The 18,604-nt window shown below is 38.2% G+C and overlaps 1 protein-coding gene across 2 annotated transcripts in view; it reads right to left on the minus strand.

Moving 5' to 3' along the window:
* Window positions 1-18,604, minus strand: part of PRKG1 (protein kinase cGMP-dependent 1) — a 1,182,918-nt gene that overhangs the window by 306,192 nt on the left and 858,122 nt on the right. For both annotated transcript variants that reach the window (XM_027111907.1, XM_027111906.1), the window contains exon 5: window positions 18,149-18,212. In XM_027111907.1, the coding sequence (XP_026967708.1) occupies window positions 18,149-18,212 (64 nt within the window). The remainder of the gene's footprint in view (window positions 1-18,148; window positions 18,213-18,604) is intronic.

Genomic DNA, 18,604 nt, shown 5'->3' on the forward strand with positions numbered 1-18,604 from the left:
GAGACAGTATAAGTAGGAACACTTTAAACCATCACTGATGCATTGTTAGAGGCTCACTGCAGACTAGCTTGAGAATTAAAAACTCCTTGAGGGTCCAGTCTTACAGGGGTCCCCACACTTTCCTGAGTTCTACCCTCTACCAGGTTCTGACCCTGAATACAAGTTAAAAATCCCCTGTGCTTCCCTCAAGGAAAGAGGAAAGTCGTCATTTTGAAATATACTCAGAACTCTCTCTCTTCTGTTTAACAAGACCTGCCCTCAGGAAAACTATGTTAGCAGAGCCAAAGGAGGTTTTAATAAGGCTAACTAACCTCAGTGAAGAAAATAACTCAATTCCAGCCCCCTCTAGCCTTTGATATGAGGGGAAAGAAATACCTAATTCAGGCTCACTAAAGGACTGAGACTTAATAACAGGACTATAGAATAACTTCCTCCCCTCCACACCTTACAACCTGGGAGGGTTAATTTTATGTGTCAGCTTAACTGGATCACAGTTATTTGGCTAAACATTATTTGTGAGTAAGTCTGTGGGGTGTTTCTGGATGAAATGAGCATTTGAATTGGTGGACTCAGTAAAGCAGTTTGCCCTCCCCGGTGTGGATGTGCATCATCCGATCTGCTGAGAGCTTGAACAGAACTAAAAGGCAGAGGAAAGAAGAATTTGGCCCTTCTTGCCTGACCGCTTAAGCCGGAGCATCAATCTTCTCCTACTCTTGGCACACCTGGTTCTCAGGCCTTCGTACCCAGACTGGGACCTACTCCATTGACTCCCCTGGCTCTCAGGCCTTTATATTCAAACTGAATTACACAACCAGCTTTCCTGGGTGTCCAGTGTGCAGATGGCAGATTGTAAGATGCCTAAGCCTCCAAAATTATATGGGCCAATTCCATATAACCTCTCTCTCTCCCCATATATATACATATATACACAAACACACACACATGCACACAACACACAAAATCTCCTATTGGTTCTGCTTCTCTAGAGAACCCTAATACTCCACTGCATCAGTAGTGCTCCTGTACAGTAATGGGAGATTATAGCTCAAAGAAGGCAAGTCTCAGAATCTATTTAAGAAGGAACTTGCAGGGAAACCCAAAGACAAGAGAGGAGGAGAAAACAAAAACACTAGAGGAAATTGTAGCCTTTGACACCACCGCTACAGCAAACACAGTCCAACTCTTAGCCAGACAAACACAAAACGTCTCACTAAAGGTCTGTCTACTTTGGTTCTTGTTACCCAATACATCATGTCTTACTTTCAACAAAAAAGTTACAAGGCATGCTGAAAGACACAAACACAATTTGAAAAGACAAAGCAAGCCTCAGAACCAAACTCAGTTATGGCAGAAATTCTAGAATTATCAGACAAGAAATTTAAAGTAACTATGAATAATATGCTAAGGGTTCTTACAGAAAAACGTGGATAACATACTAGTACAGATGGGTAATGTAAACAGAAAGAAGCTGTAAGGAAGAATCAAAAGGAAATGCTAGAAAATAAAAATACCGTAACTGAAATGAAGAATGCTTTTGATGGGGCCCATCAGTAGACTGGAAATGACCAAGACAAAAATCAGTGAGTTTGAAAAACATGTAAATAGAAACTTCCAAAACTGAAATGCAAAGAGAAAAAATGAATGGGGAAAAAAAGAACAGAATATCCAAGAACTGTGGGACAATTACAAAAGGAGTTGATTATTTTCTTATATTCCATATGTGTAATGGGAATAACAGAAGAAAAGAGAAAATTACAGAAGAAATATTCGAAGTAAAAACAGTCGAGAATTTTCCAAAATTCACAACAAACACAAAAATCACAGATGGAGGAAGCTAATTGATCATCTAATAGAATAAATACAGAGTAAGCATACTTCTGGAAATCAAAGACAAAGAGAACAACCTGAAAGGAGGCAGAAGAATAAAAACACTATGTACAAAGGAACAAGGATAAGAATTACATGGGACTTCTCTTCATAAACCACCTGCTTTAAGCAAGAAGAGCGTAAAATGGAATATTTAAAGTGTGGGGAAAAAATGTAAAAGTCCACCATCCTGGGATTCTGTGTACAGTGAAATTATCTTTCAAAAGTGAAGTAGAGGGCTTCCCTGGTGGCGCAGTGGTTGAGAGTCCGTCTGCCGATGCAGGGGACACGGGTTCGTGCCCCGGTCTGGGAGGATCCCACATGCCGCAGAGCGGCTGGGCCCACGAGCCATGGCCGCTGAGCCTGCGCATCCGGAGCCTGTGCTCCGCAACGGGAAAGGCCACAACAGTGAGAGGCCTGCGTACCGTAAAAAAAAAAAAAAAAAGTGAAGTAGAAACAATGTCTTTCTCAAACAAAAACGGAGGGAACGTGTCACTCAATTTTTTTCCAAATTGAATTTGTCATTCAATTTGTTTTCATGACTTGCCAGAAATGTTAAAAAATCATTCTTCAAAGAAAAGGAAAACGACATAGGTTGGAAAATGTCCACATAAAGAAGGGAAAAGTGTAGACAAGGAATAATAAAGGTAAAATAATTCTTTTTCTTATTCTTAATTGCTCTAAGAGATACAGGTTAAAAATTATAATAGCTACAATACATTGTTTATTATTAATCTCATGAATACACAGAATGCATGATAGTGGGATAAGGAGAGGAAATAGTCTGTTACAAGGTACTTGCACCACCTGTGAAGTAGTATAGTGCTACTTGAAAGAAGACTTGAACTAACTGAGAAGTAAATTGCAAACTCCAGGGCAATTACTAAAAAAAAATATAAAAAGAAAAAAACTTTATAATTGCTATGCTAAGAAAGGAGAAACAACAGAATCATACAAAGTGCTTAATTGAAACAAGAACAGCCATAAAAAGAGAGAAAGGAAGGAAAAGGGGAAGGAAAGAACAAAGGCAATGAAAACAGTTAAATGTATGGTAGATATTAATCCAAGTATGTCAATAATCACTTTAAATGAGAATGATCTAAATACACAATTAAATTACAGAAACTGTCAGAATGGATAAAAAACAAAACACAACCATATACTGTCTTCAAGAAATCTACTTCAAATATAAAGACCCAGAGGTTAAAAGTTATGTGATGGAAAATGATATACCATACTAACACAAATCAGAAGAAAGCTGGAGTAGCTATATTATTTTTGGATAAATCAGACTTCAGAGCAAGGAAAATTATCAGGGGTAAAGAGGGGTATGCATCATGATAAAAGGATCAATACTCCAAGAAGATATAACAATATATAACAATTCTTAATGTATCAATATATGTGCCTAATAACAAAGTATCAAAATACAAGAGGCAAAAACTGATAGTACTACAAAGAGAAATAGATGAATCTACTATTATAATTGAAGATTCAATACCCCTTTATTGGTAATTGATGGATCCAGCAGGCAGAAATTCAAGAAGTATACAGTTGAACTGTACCAGCAGTCAAGTGGATCTAATTGACATTTATTGAATAATTCATTCAACAACAGAATACACATTTTTCTAAAAGTCACATGGAACATTCACTAAGATAGACCACATTCCTGCACAAAACACACTTTAACAAATTCAAAAGAAGAGAAATCATATAAAATATGTACTTATAGTGGAATTAAACTAGAAGCTAATAGAAAGTTAGCTGAGAATTCCAAAAATGTGGAGATTAAGCAATACACTTCTAAACAGCACATGGCTCAAAGAAGAAGTCTCAAGAAAAATTAAAAACTATTTTGGTCTAAATGAAAATGAAACTACAACCTATCTAAATTTCTAGGATGCCGTGAAAGCAGTGCTTAGAGCGAAATTTATAGAATTTAATGCATACAGTCAATAAGAGAGATCTAAAATCAGTAATTTAAGCTTCCACCGGAGGAGACTAGAAAAAGAAGGGCAAATTAAATTCAAAGTAAGCAGAAGAAAATAAATAAGATTTAGAGAAGAGAACAATAAAATTGAAAACAAGCAATCAATAGAAAAAAAAAATCAATGAAACCAAAAGCTAATTCTTTGAAAAAAATCAATGAAATCTGTAAGCCTCTAGCTAGCCTAACTAACAAAAAAGAGAAGACACAACTTTCTAATACCCGAAATTAAATAGGGTACATCACTAAAGATCCCATGGACATTAAAAGGATCATAAAAAATATTATAAATAGCTCTATGCCATTAATTTGATAACATAGATAAAATGGACCAATTGCTTGAAAGGTTCAATCTGCCGAAACTCACACGAGAAGAAACAGACTATCTGAATAGGCCTATACCTATTAGGGAAATTGAAATCAGTAGTTACTAACTTTCTAAAACAGAAAGCATCAGATGCAGCTGGGTTCACCAAATGTTTGGTAAATTCCACCAAACATTTAATAAAGAAATGATACCAATTCTACAGAAACTGATCCAGGAAATAGAAGCAGAGGGAACACTTCCCAACTCGTTCTTTGATACTTGCATCACCCTATTATCAAAACTAGACAAAATATTAGCAAATTGAATCCAATAATGTATATAAAAAATAAATCATATGATTATAATATACAGAAAAGCATTTCACAAAGTCCAATACCCATTCATGACCCCCCCCCCAAAAAAAAGAAAGAAAGAAAAAGAAAAAACAAAACAGATTCTCGGTAATCTAGGAGTAGAGAAACCTACAGTTAAAAGCATACACCATGATGAGAAACTAGATCCTTTCTCCTAACATGGTGAATAAGATAAGGATTTTCCCTCTCACCACTCTTATTCAACATCATACTGGAAGTCCTATCTAATATATTAAGAAAAATATACATATACAGATGGGGAAAGAAAAAATGAAACTGTTCACAGGCTACATAATTGTCTATTCAAAATAACTGACAAAAAGACTCCTGGAACTAATAAGTGATAAGGCTAAAACACAAAAGTAAATTAATTTCCTATATACCATATGAACAAGAGGCATTTGAAATTAAAAACACAATATTATTTATATTATCTAAACTACAGATATAGAAAAAGGGGGAATGAAGGGCAGAATAAATAGGTGGAGCACAGGGGAATTTTAGGGCTGTGAAACTGTACATCATACACAATACTGTAATGGTGGATACATGCCATTCTGTATTTGTCAAAATACAAAAGACCCACCAAAGAGTACAACACACAAAAAAGAACCCTTTAATGTAAACTATGGACTTCAGTTAATAGTCATGTTTCAATGTTGGTTCATCAATTGTAAAAAAAAAAAAAAAAAAAAAAAAAAAAAAAAAAAAAAAAAAAAAAAGAAAGAAAAAGTACCATACCAACGATAGGGTAAACTGTGAGTGGAAAGAAGGGAGTATATGAGAACGCCTTATGTTTTCTGTTCAATTTCTCCATAAACATGAAACTGAGGAATAAAGTATGTTCATGAGAAAAACAATGGTGTTTCAAAAACATAAAAAGGGAAATCAATCCTATGAGGTGAGTACTGTTATTATATATTCCAGAAGTGAAAACTGGGACTTAGGAACGTTACGTAACCTTTTCAAGCCCAAATATCTAGTTAATTGTGGAAACAGGATTAAAACATGTTGCCAAGACTGAAACCCAGGCATTATCACAAATATATAGAGATATATAAATACAACATACACACACACCATTGACCTTTGAACAACAGGAGTTTGAACTGTACAGGTCGACTTATACTGGGAATTGTTTTCGATAAATATTACAGTATCCGAAGGTGGCTGAATCTGCAGATATAGAACCACCAATAAGGAGGGCTGACTATTGGACTTGAGTATCCATGGATCTTGGTATCCAAGGTGGGTCCTGGAACCAATCCCCTGCAGATACCAAAGGACAACTGTATGTGTGTATGTATACACACACACACATATATATATAAATGTATGTATGCACACATGTAGGATAACTATCTCTATTCTTTAGATGAGAAGCTAAGTAAAAAGAGAGAAAAGATATGTACACTGTAAACCTATAGATTGGGGGATTGCCATAAGCAAGTACTGAGCTGAAATTGTAGGAAACCGGGAAGATGGCTTCTAGAGGCTTTTATTCCCTTGTTATCAAGTAGTAATCTACAATAGTTCAGCTCTGTGCCTAGTTAGCATCTTTATCAGTGCTCCCCTTCTTTAGAATATGCTTCCAAAGGTTTGGCCTTTGTTTTATCTCCCTAACATGAATAAGGGAGACCAGAGATCTGATAGAAGAAAAATAAGTCTTATTCCTTTTCCATGATCTTGTAGCCCTTGGCTCTCCACACCCTCTGTCTTTGACCTTTATTTTGGGTCCTTGGGAATCTTCTACTTACGACCTCCATATCATCAGATAGTACTTATGAATTCCAGTATTTCAGAACGCATGGCCCTGATCCTTGCCACATTTGCAGTCTAGTTGTGGTGATATCATCCAAACGTACAACAGAACAGTTCTGTTTCATTCACTGTCACTCATGTAGCACATATTTACTGAAAACCTACTTAGACTATTCCTTCAACAAATATTTGGGCTTCCCTGGTGGCGCAGTGGTTAAGAATCCACCTGCCAATGCAGGGGACATGGGTTCAAGCCCTGGCCCGGGAAGATCCCGCATGCCGCGGAGCAGCTAAGCCCGTGCACCACAACTACTGAGCCTGCGCTCTAGAGCCCGCAAGCCACAACTACTGAGACCGCGTGCTGCAACTACTGAAGCCCACGCACCTGGAGCCCATGCTCCAAAACAAGAGAAGTCACTGCAATGAGAAGCCCGCGCACCGCAACTAGAGAAAGCCCACACACAGCAACGAAGACCCAACATAGCCAAAAATAATAAATTAATTTATTTTTTTGAAAAAAAGGATTGTTCAAAATACTATTTAAAACAAAACAAAACAAATATTCATTGGTTATGTAGTAAATGTGGGGCATAATTCTTATGCAAATCCTTGCTCTGCTGGAAACTCGGGATATAAGCTGAGACATATCCTACCCTTAAGGTATTTAGAGAAAATTGGGAAAAAGACAAGTTTCAGGCAATATAGGAGCAAGTATATGATTCTGAAGCACAAACTATAAAAGAATTAAGGGATCAACAAATAAGATAAGGCAGAGTCAGTCAAGGCAAGCTTCTCAAAAGAAAGACTTGATTTTAAAGAACATCTTTGGAAGAGAGAAAAGGAGTCAGGGATAGCCCAACTGCTCTCATGCTCACTATAACTAATGATTCTTGGAAATGTAAAGTAATTTGCACAAGCCATATGAAGCAAAGAGAATGGCAGAACAGCATTGCATTGCAAGCCTATTTACAAAACAAAACATGCTACCTTTATTAAAATAATAATTTTCTGTTGTAAGTAATAAAATGAATGGTAAGCCTTCCCAGAGAGCTAAGAAAAGCTCACTTATAGAATCTCATAGTAATTAAGGGCACATACAGGACATGAAACACACAGGACTTTTCTATACAGCTGCAATCTCACTAAAGCCTTGGTGGGTCACAGTTCCCTCCTCATTAATACTGACTGGCTTCTGATGTACATTCATGCCTGATATACTGCCTGCCCTGGTTCAGAGCCTTATCTACCAGGAAACAGCCTTGTAGCCACTGGCCTAAGAAACTGCATGATTCCTTCTCTGCAGGGGTGGTAGGTTGACTTGCAGTGGATTCTCGCAGGGGGCTGGGGCGGGGGGGGTGGTGTGGGGACATGCAGCCAAAGGCTTTGGGGAGACTTGGAACTGAATGCCCACTTTACCCCCTGCTCTAAGCTGTTTGGTAGCTCTCTCCAGCCCAGACAAGCTTTGTATTTTGTGACTAAAACTGAAAGCCCAACCGGTTTTCTTATCTTTAGCTTCTTACTGTTAAGTGTAAGTGGGCTTCTATTCTTCAATGATTTATGTCTCGGATGCCAACTGTGTACAAGCCCCTGAACTAGTTTTTTTTGGCAGCTACAAAGATGCCTCAGATTAAAAAAAAAAAAAAAAAAAGTTGAAAATCTTGGGTCATGCTTTCTTTTAATCAGAGAAGTTTGTCTAATTCAGACCAGATGTTTATCACTCTGCTCTGTAAAAGGAATTCAAGGTTTATCATGATCTGCTCCAATACTATCAACTAGCATTTTGTAAATAGGATCTCACACTTATGCTAAAGACGAGCCACTAATTCATACTTTCACACAAATTCACTATTTGTTTACAAACCCCACAAAGGGGAGTGAACCACAAGTACCAAGCAGGCTTATATATTCTTATATGGCAACCACTTCAAGCACTCTACAAATGTTTTCTAGAAAGTTGATTTATTACAGATTGGTTTCCTAGTTGCAGAGCACATACGTTTCAATGAATTACTGGCAGCATAAAGCAAAACATACATATCCTGATGATAAAATGACTAGAAATGGCTTGTTTCAAAGTTGGTTGAAGGCATAAAATGGATTCCTGTCGTAACAAATTAAAAATGCTGACTGGGAAAAAATTAATTACTCCCAGGGGAGGTGGGAGGGGACAGTCAAGTAAACCTTTTCAGAAGGAAACATCTATTTACATTAAAAAAAAAGAGTGGGGGATGGGATAAATTTTTCATTTATGCTACAAATTTTCAAGATGTAATACAGCATAGGAATAAAAGATACCAATTCCAGCTTCAGACTGGATGGAGTAAACTACTTCCCCATTAGCTGTATTACCAGAGCCTCAGTTCCCCCAGCTATAAACTGGGAATAGTAAAAGTACAGCTGACCCTTGAACAACATGGGTTTGAACTGTGAGGGTCCACTTACATGTAGATTTCTTTCACTGAATATGAACTACAGTATTAAGTGATCTGAAGTTGGTTGAACCTGTGGTTCCACATCCACAGATACAAGGACCGACTGAAAAGTTATACGTGGAGTTTCGATTGTGTGGAGGGTCAGTGCCCCAACCCCTGCTGCTGTTCAAGGGTCAACTGTCATAGTAGTTACCTCAGAGGGTTTTAAACAGATGCCCTTAGCCTGGCACAGAGTTAGGCTTAGTAAGTTGAAGGTATTACTGTTGCTTTTCTCAACTGCTTACAAGTACCCAGTGAAAAGAAATACCAACATAGTAATAGCCTTATACAGAACTTACAATCTAAAGTGGTAAAACTTCACAAAACTAGAGACCAACTTAAAGCAATGGACAAGCGCTTATTTCTTATATATAATGATAACTAAATAGATCTAGGAGATATAGGAGAAGGAAGTCCCTAAAGGGAGAGAAATGAAAATGACTGAGGCTCAGAACTAGAAGAGTCTCTGTTGAGAATGTGATCATACAGAATCTTAGAGTTAGGCAGAAGCTGAAAGTCAATGTTGTTCAAGCACCAAATCAATGCTTAAGTACCTACAACATCCTAACTAATCTCTTTCACCCTGTAGCTTTTCAAATATGTATGATTTCTGTTCATACTTAACATTTTGTACTATACTTTGCCATCTGTGATATTTGCAGTGGCTGTCAACTCAGTCACCTCTTCAGATATAACTTTCCTAACCACCCTAGCTAAAGTAGTCCCCCTGTCCTTGGCCATCTCTACCATATTACCTTATTTTATTTCCTTCATACTTTTAGCAGTGTTTCCCAACTGCTGTCATATCTACCCTATAGCAGAATTTCCCAGTCTCAGCACTATTGACATTTGGGGCTGAATGGTCGTTGTAAAGCTGTTCTATGCACTGTAGAATGTTTAGTAGCATCCTGGCTTTTATCCACTAGAGGCCAGTGGCAGCCCTCTGTTACCCTCACTCAATATTATAAGCACCATAGATGTCTCCAGACATTACAAAATGCCTGCTCCGCCCTTCAGACGGAGAGCCCAGTAGGACTTGGGACAGCCTGACCAGTCACCTCCAGCCATAAGGAGTTTTGTTAACCTCAGTATGTGTGCAGGATAAACATTTTCTGTATGTGTCAATTTGTGAAAGGGTTTGGTAAGCACTGCTGATGGACATCTGAAATTATGTTTGCATATTTAATGGTTTTACATTAGTTCTTCAATTTAAAACCCACAGCAATATCACAAGAGGCAGAAACTGCTGTTACCCTGATTCATCAATGATGGGTTAAATTATTCGTCCAGTCTATTTTTAGAGATGGAGCTCCCCATCTTCTGAACACAGAAAATAGTGTCCACTAAGTTAAAAAGGAATCCAGGGCTTCCCTGGTGGCGCAGTGGTTGAGAGTCCGCCTGCCGATGCAGAGGACACGGGTTCATGCCCCGGTCCGGGAAGATCCCACATGCCGCGGAGCAGCTGGGCCCGTGAGCCATGGCCGCTGAGCCTGCGCGTCCGGAGCCTGTGCTCCGCAACGGGAGAGGCCACAACAGTGAGAGGCCCGCGTACAGCAAAAAAAAAAAACAAAAACACACACACACAAAAGGAATCCAATACCTTCCCGCAAAGTCTTTTCCAAGGCAAATTTCTAAGTTACTTCAATTGTTTTCTTCCATTGTTTCCAGCAATATTGCCTATACTCTGCCGTGTCTTCACTATCCTATCCTTCTGGAATTTTTTTCTTTTTAATCATGTGCAAAACTATACTTTTCTCCTCTGGTACCATCTTAGTGGATCTCACCTGTTATTCCAACCTGTTTAGATATTTTGGGTCTTTGTCATGTGTAAGGCCACTGGTTCAACTCAAGTGAGAAAGCTGAAGAAAAATGAAAAACTGAATATTTTGTAGAATGTGGAATAGGTTATATAAATAAGTAAAATATGTAATTTAAAGAGGTAGAAAGCTCAGGGTGAGAATGAATTGTATAAATGCTTACAGATCAAGTTACAGACCATTTTTCAAAGAAGCTGAACCATTTTACAAGCCCACCAGCAACATCCTACAGTGGTAATTTCTCTATATCCTCACCAACATTTGTCACTGTCTTTTTTATTCTAGCCACCCTAGTGGGTATGAAGTGGTATGTAATTATGGTTTTGATTTTCATTTTCCTAATGACTATTAACATGGAACGTGTACTTACTGGTTTTTTGTGCATCTCCTTTGGGAAAACATCTATTCACTCATTTTTTTAAAATTTGTTTGTTTATTTATGGCTGTCTTGGGTCTTCGTTGCTGCTTGTGGGCTTTCTCTAGTTGCAGTGAGGGGGGGGGCTGCTCTTTGTTGTGATGCGCGGGCTTCTCATTGCGGTGGCTTGTCTTGTTGCAGAGCACGGGCTCTAGGTGCGCAGGCTCAGTAGTTGTGGCACACAGGGCTTAGTTGCTCCGGGGCATGTGGGATCTTCCCGGACCAGGACTTGAACCCATGTCCCCTGCATTAGCAGGTGGATTCCTAACCACTGCGCCACCAGGGAAGTCCCTGTTTATTTATTTTTAAACTTTTTAAAATTCACTCAGTTGTAAGTATTCTTTATATATTCTAGATACAAGTCTTGTGATAATTAATTTTATGTGTCAACTTATCTGGCCCATAGTGCTCAGACATTTGGTCAAACATTACGGCATTCTGGATTTTTGTGTGGGGGTGATAAGATTAACATTTAAACCAGTGAACTTTGAGACAAGATTAACATTTAAATTGATGGATTTTGAGTAAAGTGGATTACCTTCTATAATGTGGGTGGGCCTCATCCAGTCAAATGAAGATCTTAATAGAACAAAGACTGACCTTCCCCAAGCAAGAAGGAATTCTGCCAGCAGATGGCCATTGGACTTGAACTGCAACATCAGCTCTTCTACGGTCTCCAGCCTGCCAGCCCATTCTGTAGATTTTGAACTGGCCAGCCTCCACAATAACACAAGCCAATTCCTTAAAATAAATCTTATATATATATATATATATATATATACACACACACACACATACATACATACATACACATCCTATTGGTTCTGTTTTCTCTGGAGAACTCTGACTAATACAACTCCCTTATCATATATATGATTTGCAAACATGTTCTCCCATTCCACATTTACTTCTATAATAGAATAAGATGTGCAGATATTAATATTAAACTGAGAGTGTGTCTTTACGTTTTAATCTCTCCACCCTGCCACAAAATACACACACACACACCCTTCTACTTCTTTCTCCTTCAGAAGCAGCCATTTGCCCCACAGATGGGAAGACCCAAAGGAACCAGGGAGATCTAAACAGATAATTTTCCAAATTCAGAGTCCTTCAGTCCAGAGCAATTGGGAAAGAACTGTTCTTTAAATTCCCTCCAGCTTGGCTTTGAATAGCAAGAGCCAAACCTAAAGGAAGGGAAGAAAAAGTTTAGCCATAACAACAGATTTCAAAGAGAACCAATAATGTTCCTGTCTACTCCATCAATTTCTTTCCCAGAGAGTCTAGGTCTGTTTAGAATGATAAAAAGAGAGAGCTTCACAGCACTCCAGTAACTCATCAAGTACAGGACTTTTCCCTTGTATTACTCACAATTGGAGAGAATGCAAAGGAATCTGGGAAAATGTCAACATGACATGGTAACACCAAGGAACTGTTGCACGGCTAAAACAATGCACATTTAATCAGCCCTGGGGTACCTTCCAGTAACCAAAATTGCCTGTGTTACGTTAACCTCCTTTTCCAATGATGATCCCTGGACAGTAATCTGATATTTGCTTCTTACCATATTATCAAGATGAAAAAAGCTTTCTTTCCTTGCCTTTTTTCTATTTTTCTCATCATGTCCCTCTTAATATTTCAAAAAGTCTAATGAGTATTATTTGTCTAAGATATTGTCAGGGCCATAATAGTATAAATATCCCCAAATGAAAATATAAATGCCCCATCTAGGGACACAAACCAAAACAACCCATTATTTAGGCTCAAATGTGTCCAAGATCCAATCATATAAAGTTGCAGACCCAAAGGCATAGAGCTCTTAAAAAGCTGGTGAAGCAGAGGTATTTTTCATTCTAAGACAACTAAATCCAATGTTTTAATGAGAGAATTGGACATGAAACAGATTTCAATATAAGCAAAGAAGTGGTTCTCATACGCTTTATTTTCCATTTAAAAATCAGATTTAAATATAGCACCCATGTCCCACTTCTATTCATATGAAGGAAAAATGAGCTACACCAGTGGTAAAAAGTGAATTTGTTGGCTTAATTTGGTTCTTCAATCTGACATTTTCAATTTTCCTTGAGTTATCTAAACATTTTCACCCTTATTTGTGAAAGCATAACTCCTTCCCAAATTAATTTTCAAGCTCCTATGTGACATAATAGGTAAATCTCTACTCTGCCTCTCTATAAGAAAATGTTTTTCTTCATCATTTCTTTTAAAGATGTCACTACAGCCCTGATATGTGGATATGTATTAGACAATGAGTTTATTTACAGTGACTTTTCCCCATTGTGTTTGGGTAGGTAATCACTGAAGGGAGCTATTTCTCAGGCGGAGATTAGCTACGGGTTGTTCCATCCATCTGAACAATGTAATTCATCTATAGAAACTAATTATGTGTACATAAAGGAAGAAGGAAAGTGTGTTAGGTTGCTATAGTAAGAAAAAAGATTAGATCCTTTTTATAATTTCACAGCTCTTTTCTTTTACACATAAGTACTTCCTAGGCTTTCAGAATAGATTCCAATATTTGACTAATTCATTCAAAATAGTTTTCACTGTACTATACAGGATAGTATAGAGGTTAATGAAACCAGTTTATCAAGTCAGACCTTGCTATTCCCTACATGTGCCTAAAAATTCTCTTACAGTTTAATTTACAAACTATAAAATGGCTTCCCTAGCAAATCAACTCTGAAGCTCTTAAAATGATCTCTGGTATTTATTAAGACTTAATCTGAGTCAGATATGAGATGAGAAGAACATACTATGGTGAGAATGAAGGTGAATAATTACTGAATCAATTATTCAATAATTAATCAATTATTCTCAGCCCTGTACTTCAATTTGTCTTGCAAAACACAACCTAAAAAAGTGCTGGGATTGTTGCTCTTTATGTGAATAGACCTTTGGCCAAGAACCTCTTTATACCTATGTGTAAACGCAACTTCTCAAACTAACTAGAGAAAACTTTCCTATGTTCCTGAAAAAGGCATGAGAGATTTAATATAGAAAGGAAATATTTGTACTATGTGATATAAAGGAAACGGAGAAAAGGGCACTGAATTGCTACACTAAGAATAAGGATATGTGTTTCTGTTTTATGATCTCATAAACAAGAACACATAAATGGGTACATCTACACTAGAAATTATGGAAGGGGGTAAGTGGGAGTGGGATGGGCAATGGCAGAAATGACTTATATACTGGTTTCTCTTTCAGCTTTAAAATAGGATGCTGCAAGCATCATTTATTTGTCCTCCAGTCACATGTACCCTCCTAAATCACTTTACCAATAACATTATGTTCATTCCTCTGTCTGCTTAAATTTTTTTCTCTCTCTCAGTCCTTGACTACCTTGTCCCTATTCTTTCATTTTCTTCTCCCTTATGCTGGGAGTATTGCTTCATAATGAATACAAGGAATGAAATAGTCCATAAGAAAGTAAATCAACATACAAACATCTAACCTCACCTGGGCTATTTTATCTAAATAATTGGTCTGTGCCTCTATAATCCATTCTTCTCACAGAGAAATATCATTAAAATATAACCCAGATCATGTCATTTTTATGGCTTAGAACCCTCAAAATCTTCCCACTGCACTGAGAACAAAAACCTTATCACAACTCCTTACCACAACTGGCAAAGCCGTCTGCCATCTGGCCTCGCCTATTTTCTCTAGCCTCATCTCACCCTACTATAAACCTTTTTTCTGTTCCTTAAGGACAGAAGACTCATTCCTAGTTTAGGACCTTATGCCTTCTCTTCCCTCTGTCCTGTACACATGGCATCCCATATCTGCATTTCGATCTCAGCTTCAATACCACCTTCCCCAGAGAGGTCTTGCCTTAGTAAACCAATACAGTGTGGCCATCTCACTTGATGCCATTTTGCTGCTATTTTCCTTAATTCTCATCTGTACTTTCCAATGGAACATATGATTTGGGAGGACAAGGCCCTGAATCCCCAGAGTTTGGAATAATTACTGGCAAGTGGCAGATGCTCCATAAATATTTGTTAAACAAACAAGGCTGCAAAGTTCTTTGTTAAATGCAACGATTATACTGTCTTCTTTTCAAAATAATCTGGGATCCTTTCATTTTCTTGTAGATGTTGTAGGGAAAAAAGCTCATTTATTATGCAAGCAAATTTCCCTTTAATGTTATGTGACACTGGTATTGCTTTTGTTCTTCCAAATTTGCTTCACTCTATCTCATACATAAATTAATCTAATTTCTCACTGTGCTTGTTTATTCACCTTGAGTTGAACACGTTCATGCACTGGTTAGTATATTCATATGTCTACCTCATATTTTGTCTGTTTACTTCACTTGTGTATGTCTTCAAAACAAATGTGTGGGCACTTAATCATGTGTTTCTATTTTCATGCAGCTTTGCTATAGACTGTACTGTGGCTCGTATAACACAGATGAAGGCATCTTCTGATTAGAAAATCTGACATAAAATACTAAAATATTTCTTTGGTCAGAGTTATTTATAGAGCTATGGCTATTGTTTTGCAAAACATAGCAAATGCTTCCACAGCTGTGGAAAAGAAAGAAAATGATGAAAGGATTTCATGGGATTTGATTTTATTTTGGACGGGCTTGATTGGGGCCAGTAAATTTGTACTTTAGTTCATTTTGTGAAAAGAAAAAGAAAAAGGTCATCAGAGAGTTCTTCAGTATACTCAACAAGGAAAGCAAAAAACAAAAGAACTCGGAAAAGCAGTTTTACATTTAAAGAGGTTGCAAGTACGGTGGTTGACACATTCAGAGAGAAATGCAGCCAGTATTTTTGCTCATGAATCTTTTATACTTGAACATAGGAATCAAATGTGACTTCTGCTTTACTATGTGTTCCCATATAAGATGAGGGGGACCAATAAATCCTAGGAAAGCTCACTGTGATAAGACTCAAACTAAGAATTTGTGGATATAAACCTTTGAAGTTCTATGGATCATATAATTACTGGTATATAGTTAGTACCTAGAGACAAAAACGTTTTCAGTATCTTTCCAGTTTCTCTCTGTTATAGCACAACCCCAAAAATTCTTCAGCCTCCTGAGACTAAAATCCATTGATCCCACAGTCACTCACTGGCCCTTGCTCCCCTTCTTGCACAATCGAAATTCCAGGTTCAGTCGCTACAATCCTTCCTTCACATGCATCCGCAACTCCCTATTCCCTCTTTCAACCACTCATCTTTTCCTGGCAAAATACCAATCCCGGTTAAATCCCATTCTCTGTCTACTTGGAACTTGAATCCAGGCAAACAAATGGGGCTGAAAAAACATAGAAATGGGCTGGTAACCAAGACAGACTTAAGGGTTCCGTCACTTTGACTAAACTTTAGACAGCCTTCTTCCTGACACTAGGCTCCTGATCTCCCTTTTCTTGGAGCATTTACTTTAGAAAGTTTTCAACTGTTTGAGATGCAAATCTTCTTCCAGGCTGTTGGCACCGGTTGTTTTACAGGTCAGGAATGTCTTTCTCAAGGACCTAGGAGCCATTCCTTAGAAAAGTAATCAAGAAGAAGATAGCGCCTCTATCTCCCAGTCTCTATGGGTGGCTAGGAGCCTAACTTCCAGAAGGGGCAATCAGCAAGCACAGATGAACGAGTCACATTGACCAACCTCCTCCCTACTGGAGAACCACTGTTAGAAAAGGTAGATAGCGAGATATGAGCAAAGAAAGGGGGGCGTGGGCCACGTGGCAGGAAACCATACACCTTGTGAACAACAGGGGTCCTGGAGACAAAGGAAGGCGGGAAAAGGCAGGAATCTCCGGCATTCCGAATGTAACTTTTTGTCCATTATGCCCTCATTACAATAAAATTAACCTTGTAGATAAGAATTTCCCATCATGCACTGACACCATGACATTTCCAATCAAGACTAAATAAGGACAAAAATCCCTCCTCCCCTCGGGAAGGTGGAGCTGGGATGAAAATCAGTGAATACGAGCCCAAACCCCTCCCTCCTCAGTGAATCTTCTGCCCAATCATTTTCACACCCCATATAACCAGCTTGCCAAAGAAACTCAGGGTGGCTGTTTCCCTGAGTCTGCCAGCTCCCCCCTTGAGAGCTTACTATTGCTTAATAAATCCTCACTTTGCTTTCTTGACTTCCATCTCATCTCTGAATTCTTTCTGAGACAAGAACCTACTTTCTGGTAACACCCCTACTGGAGTACTTTTCCACCAGCTCACTCCAGTGCTTAAAAATCCTCCCACCTTTTGGCCCAGCAGAGTGGAGTTTGATCGCTCTCTCCTATCGTACATCCTGAAAGAACTCTTTTTGCCTGTTTAACTGCGATTAGGGATTGGTAACATCAAACAGGGCCTGAATGGTAACTGTCATACTGTGTCTTCCTAGTCTATCCCCTTTTCCATTTTTCTCATACCTTCTCCTCTGTCTTCAAACCTCTCAGACCTCTACCCCATCCTCATCCTCAGTTGATGACCTTGCTTTCTAGATTACAGAGAAAATAGAAGATATCAGAACAGGTTTGGCAGAGTGCCAACCACTCCATCAGTCCCCACCCCCATCTGCATATGTGCCCAGATACTCTGCCTTCTCTGTCTCTATAGGCACTAGGGACCCTATCCCCTTGTGTTCACTCAAGACACTGCTTGTATAAACCTCCTCTCTTTTTCCTGCTTCAATATTTCTTATGCTTTATAGGTTCTGTGAAAAGTAAGTAACAGTGACACTTTCACATTCAGGCATACAATTACGTGTGTAAAATATGCTCATATGCTAATAAAGTATGTACCCAACTGCTAATTCCTGTTATAAATTTGCTAATCTGAAGCTTCAGAGTAGCAATTATTACAATCTTGCTTTACACCAACTGAAATAAGAGATAAATACGCAGTCTCCCATTCTTGGAAGTCAAAGTAACAATATGTTTGCCAGAGCAAAAAGTTTTTCTCCCTCTATAGTTACGATGATTTGCATATTTCTAACTGTGTATAAATGTCAGATATACTGAGCTGCTTTTTATTTGAAGCCAAATATATAGCTCATGTCAGTGCTCAAAAAAATTTAAAAGGGCTCTCTGCAGTTTGTGACTTATTGCACAGCTGTGATGGGCTGAGTCCCATCTCAAAAAGGTCAAGGGCTAAAAACAATTACCTCTTCAAGGACGTCAGCAAGCTTACTGAGTATCTCTTCAGGAAGGTTCTGGAATGTTGGCACACTGAAAAACAAGACAGAGATGATGTTGAAGGCATGCACAGCAACTCATTTTTATAAATAAAACAGCAACGCATCTGAAAGAAAATACAAAAGGATTTCATGACAAAGAAACTGCCAGTGAAGATCAAAGTAATAATAATTTAAGCATAATTTGATGACTAACAGGGAAAAGGCATGATGTACTAGAAAGAATCGGAGATTGGACAGAACCAAGTTCAAATCCCATTTATATTTCTTTGTGTGACCTTGGATGCCTCAGCTATAATTGAGAGAAACCACTCTCTCCCTTATCAGCCTGCTCTCACCAAATTCCTTCCAATTCTGTCACCTTCTCTAGGTCCCCCTACACACACACACACACACACACACACACACACACACACACACACACAC

This window comes from Aethalodelphis obliquidens, unplaced genomic scaffold, assembly GCF_003676395.1.
Source record: "Aethalodelphis obliquidens isolate GAN/ISIS:26980383/991018 unplaced genomic scaffold, ASM367639v1 scaffold11, whole genome shotgun sequence".
In the NCBI taxonomy this organism is placed as follows: Eukaryota; Metazoa; Chordata; class Mammalia; order Artiodactyla; family Delphinidae; genus Aethalodelphis; species Aethalodelphis obliquidens.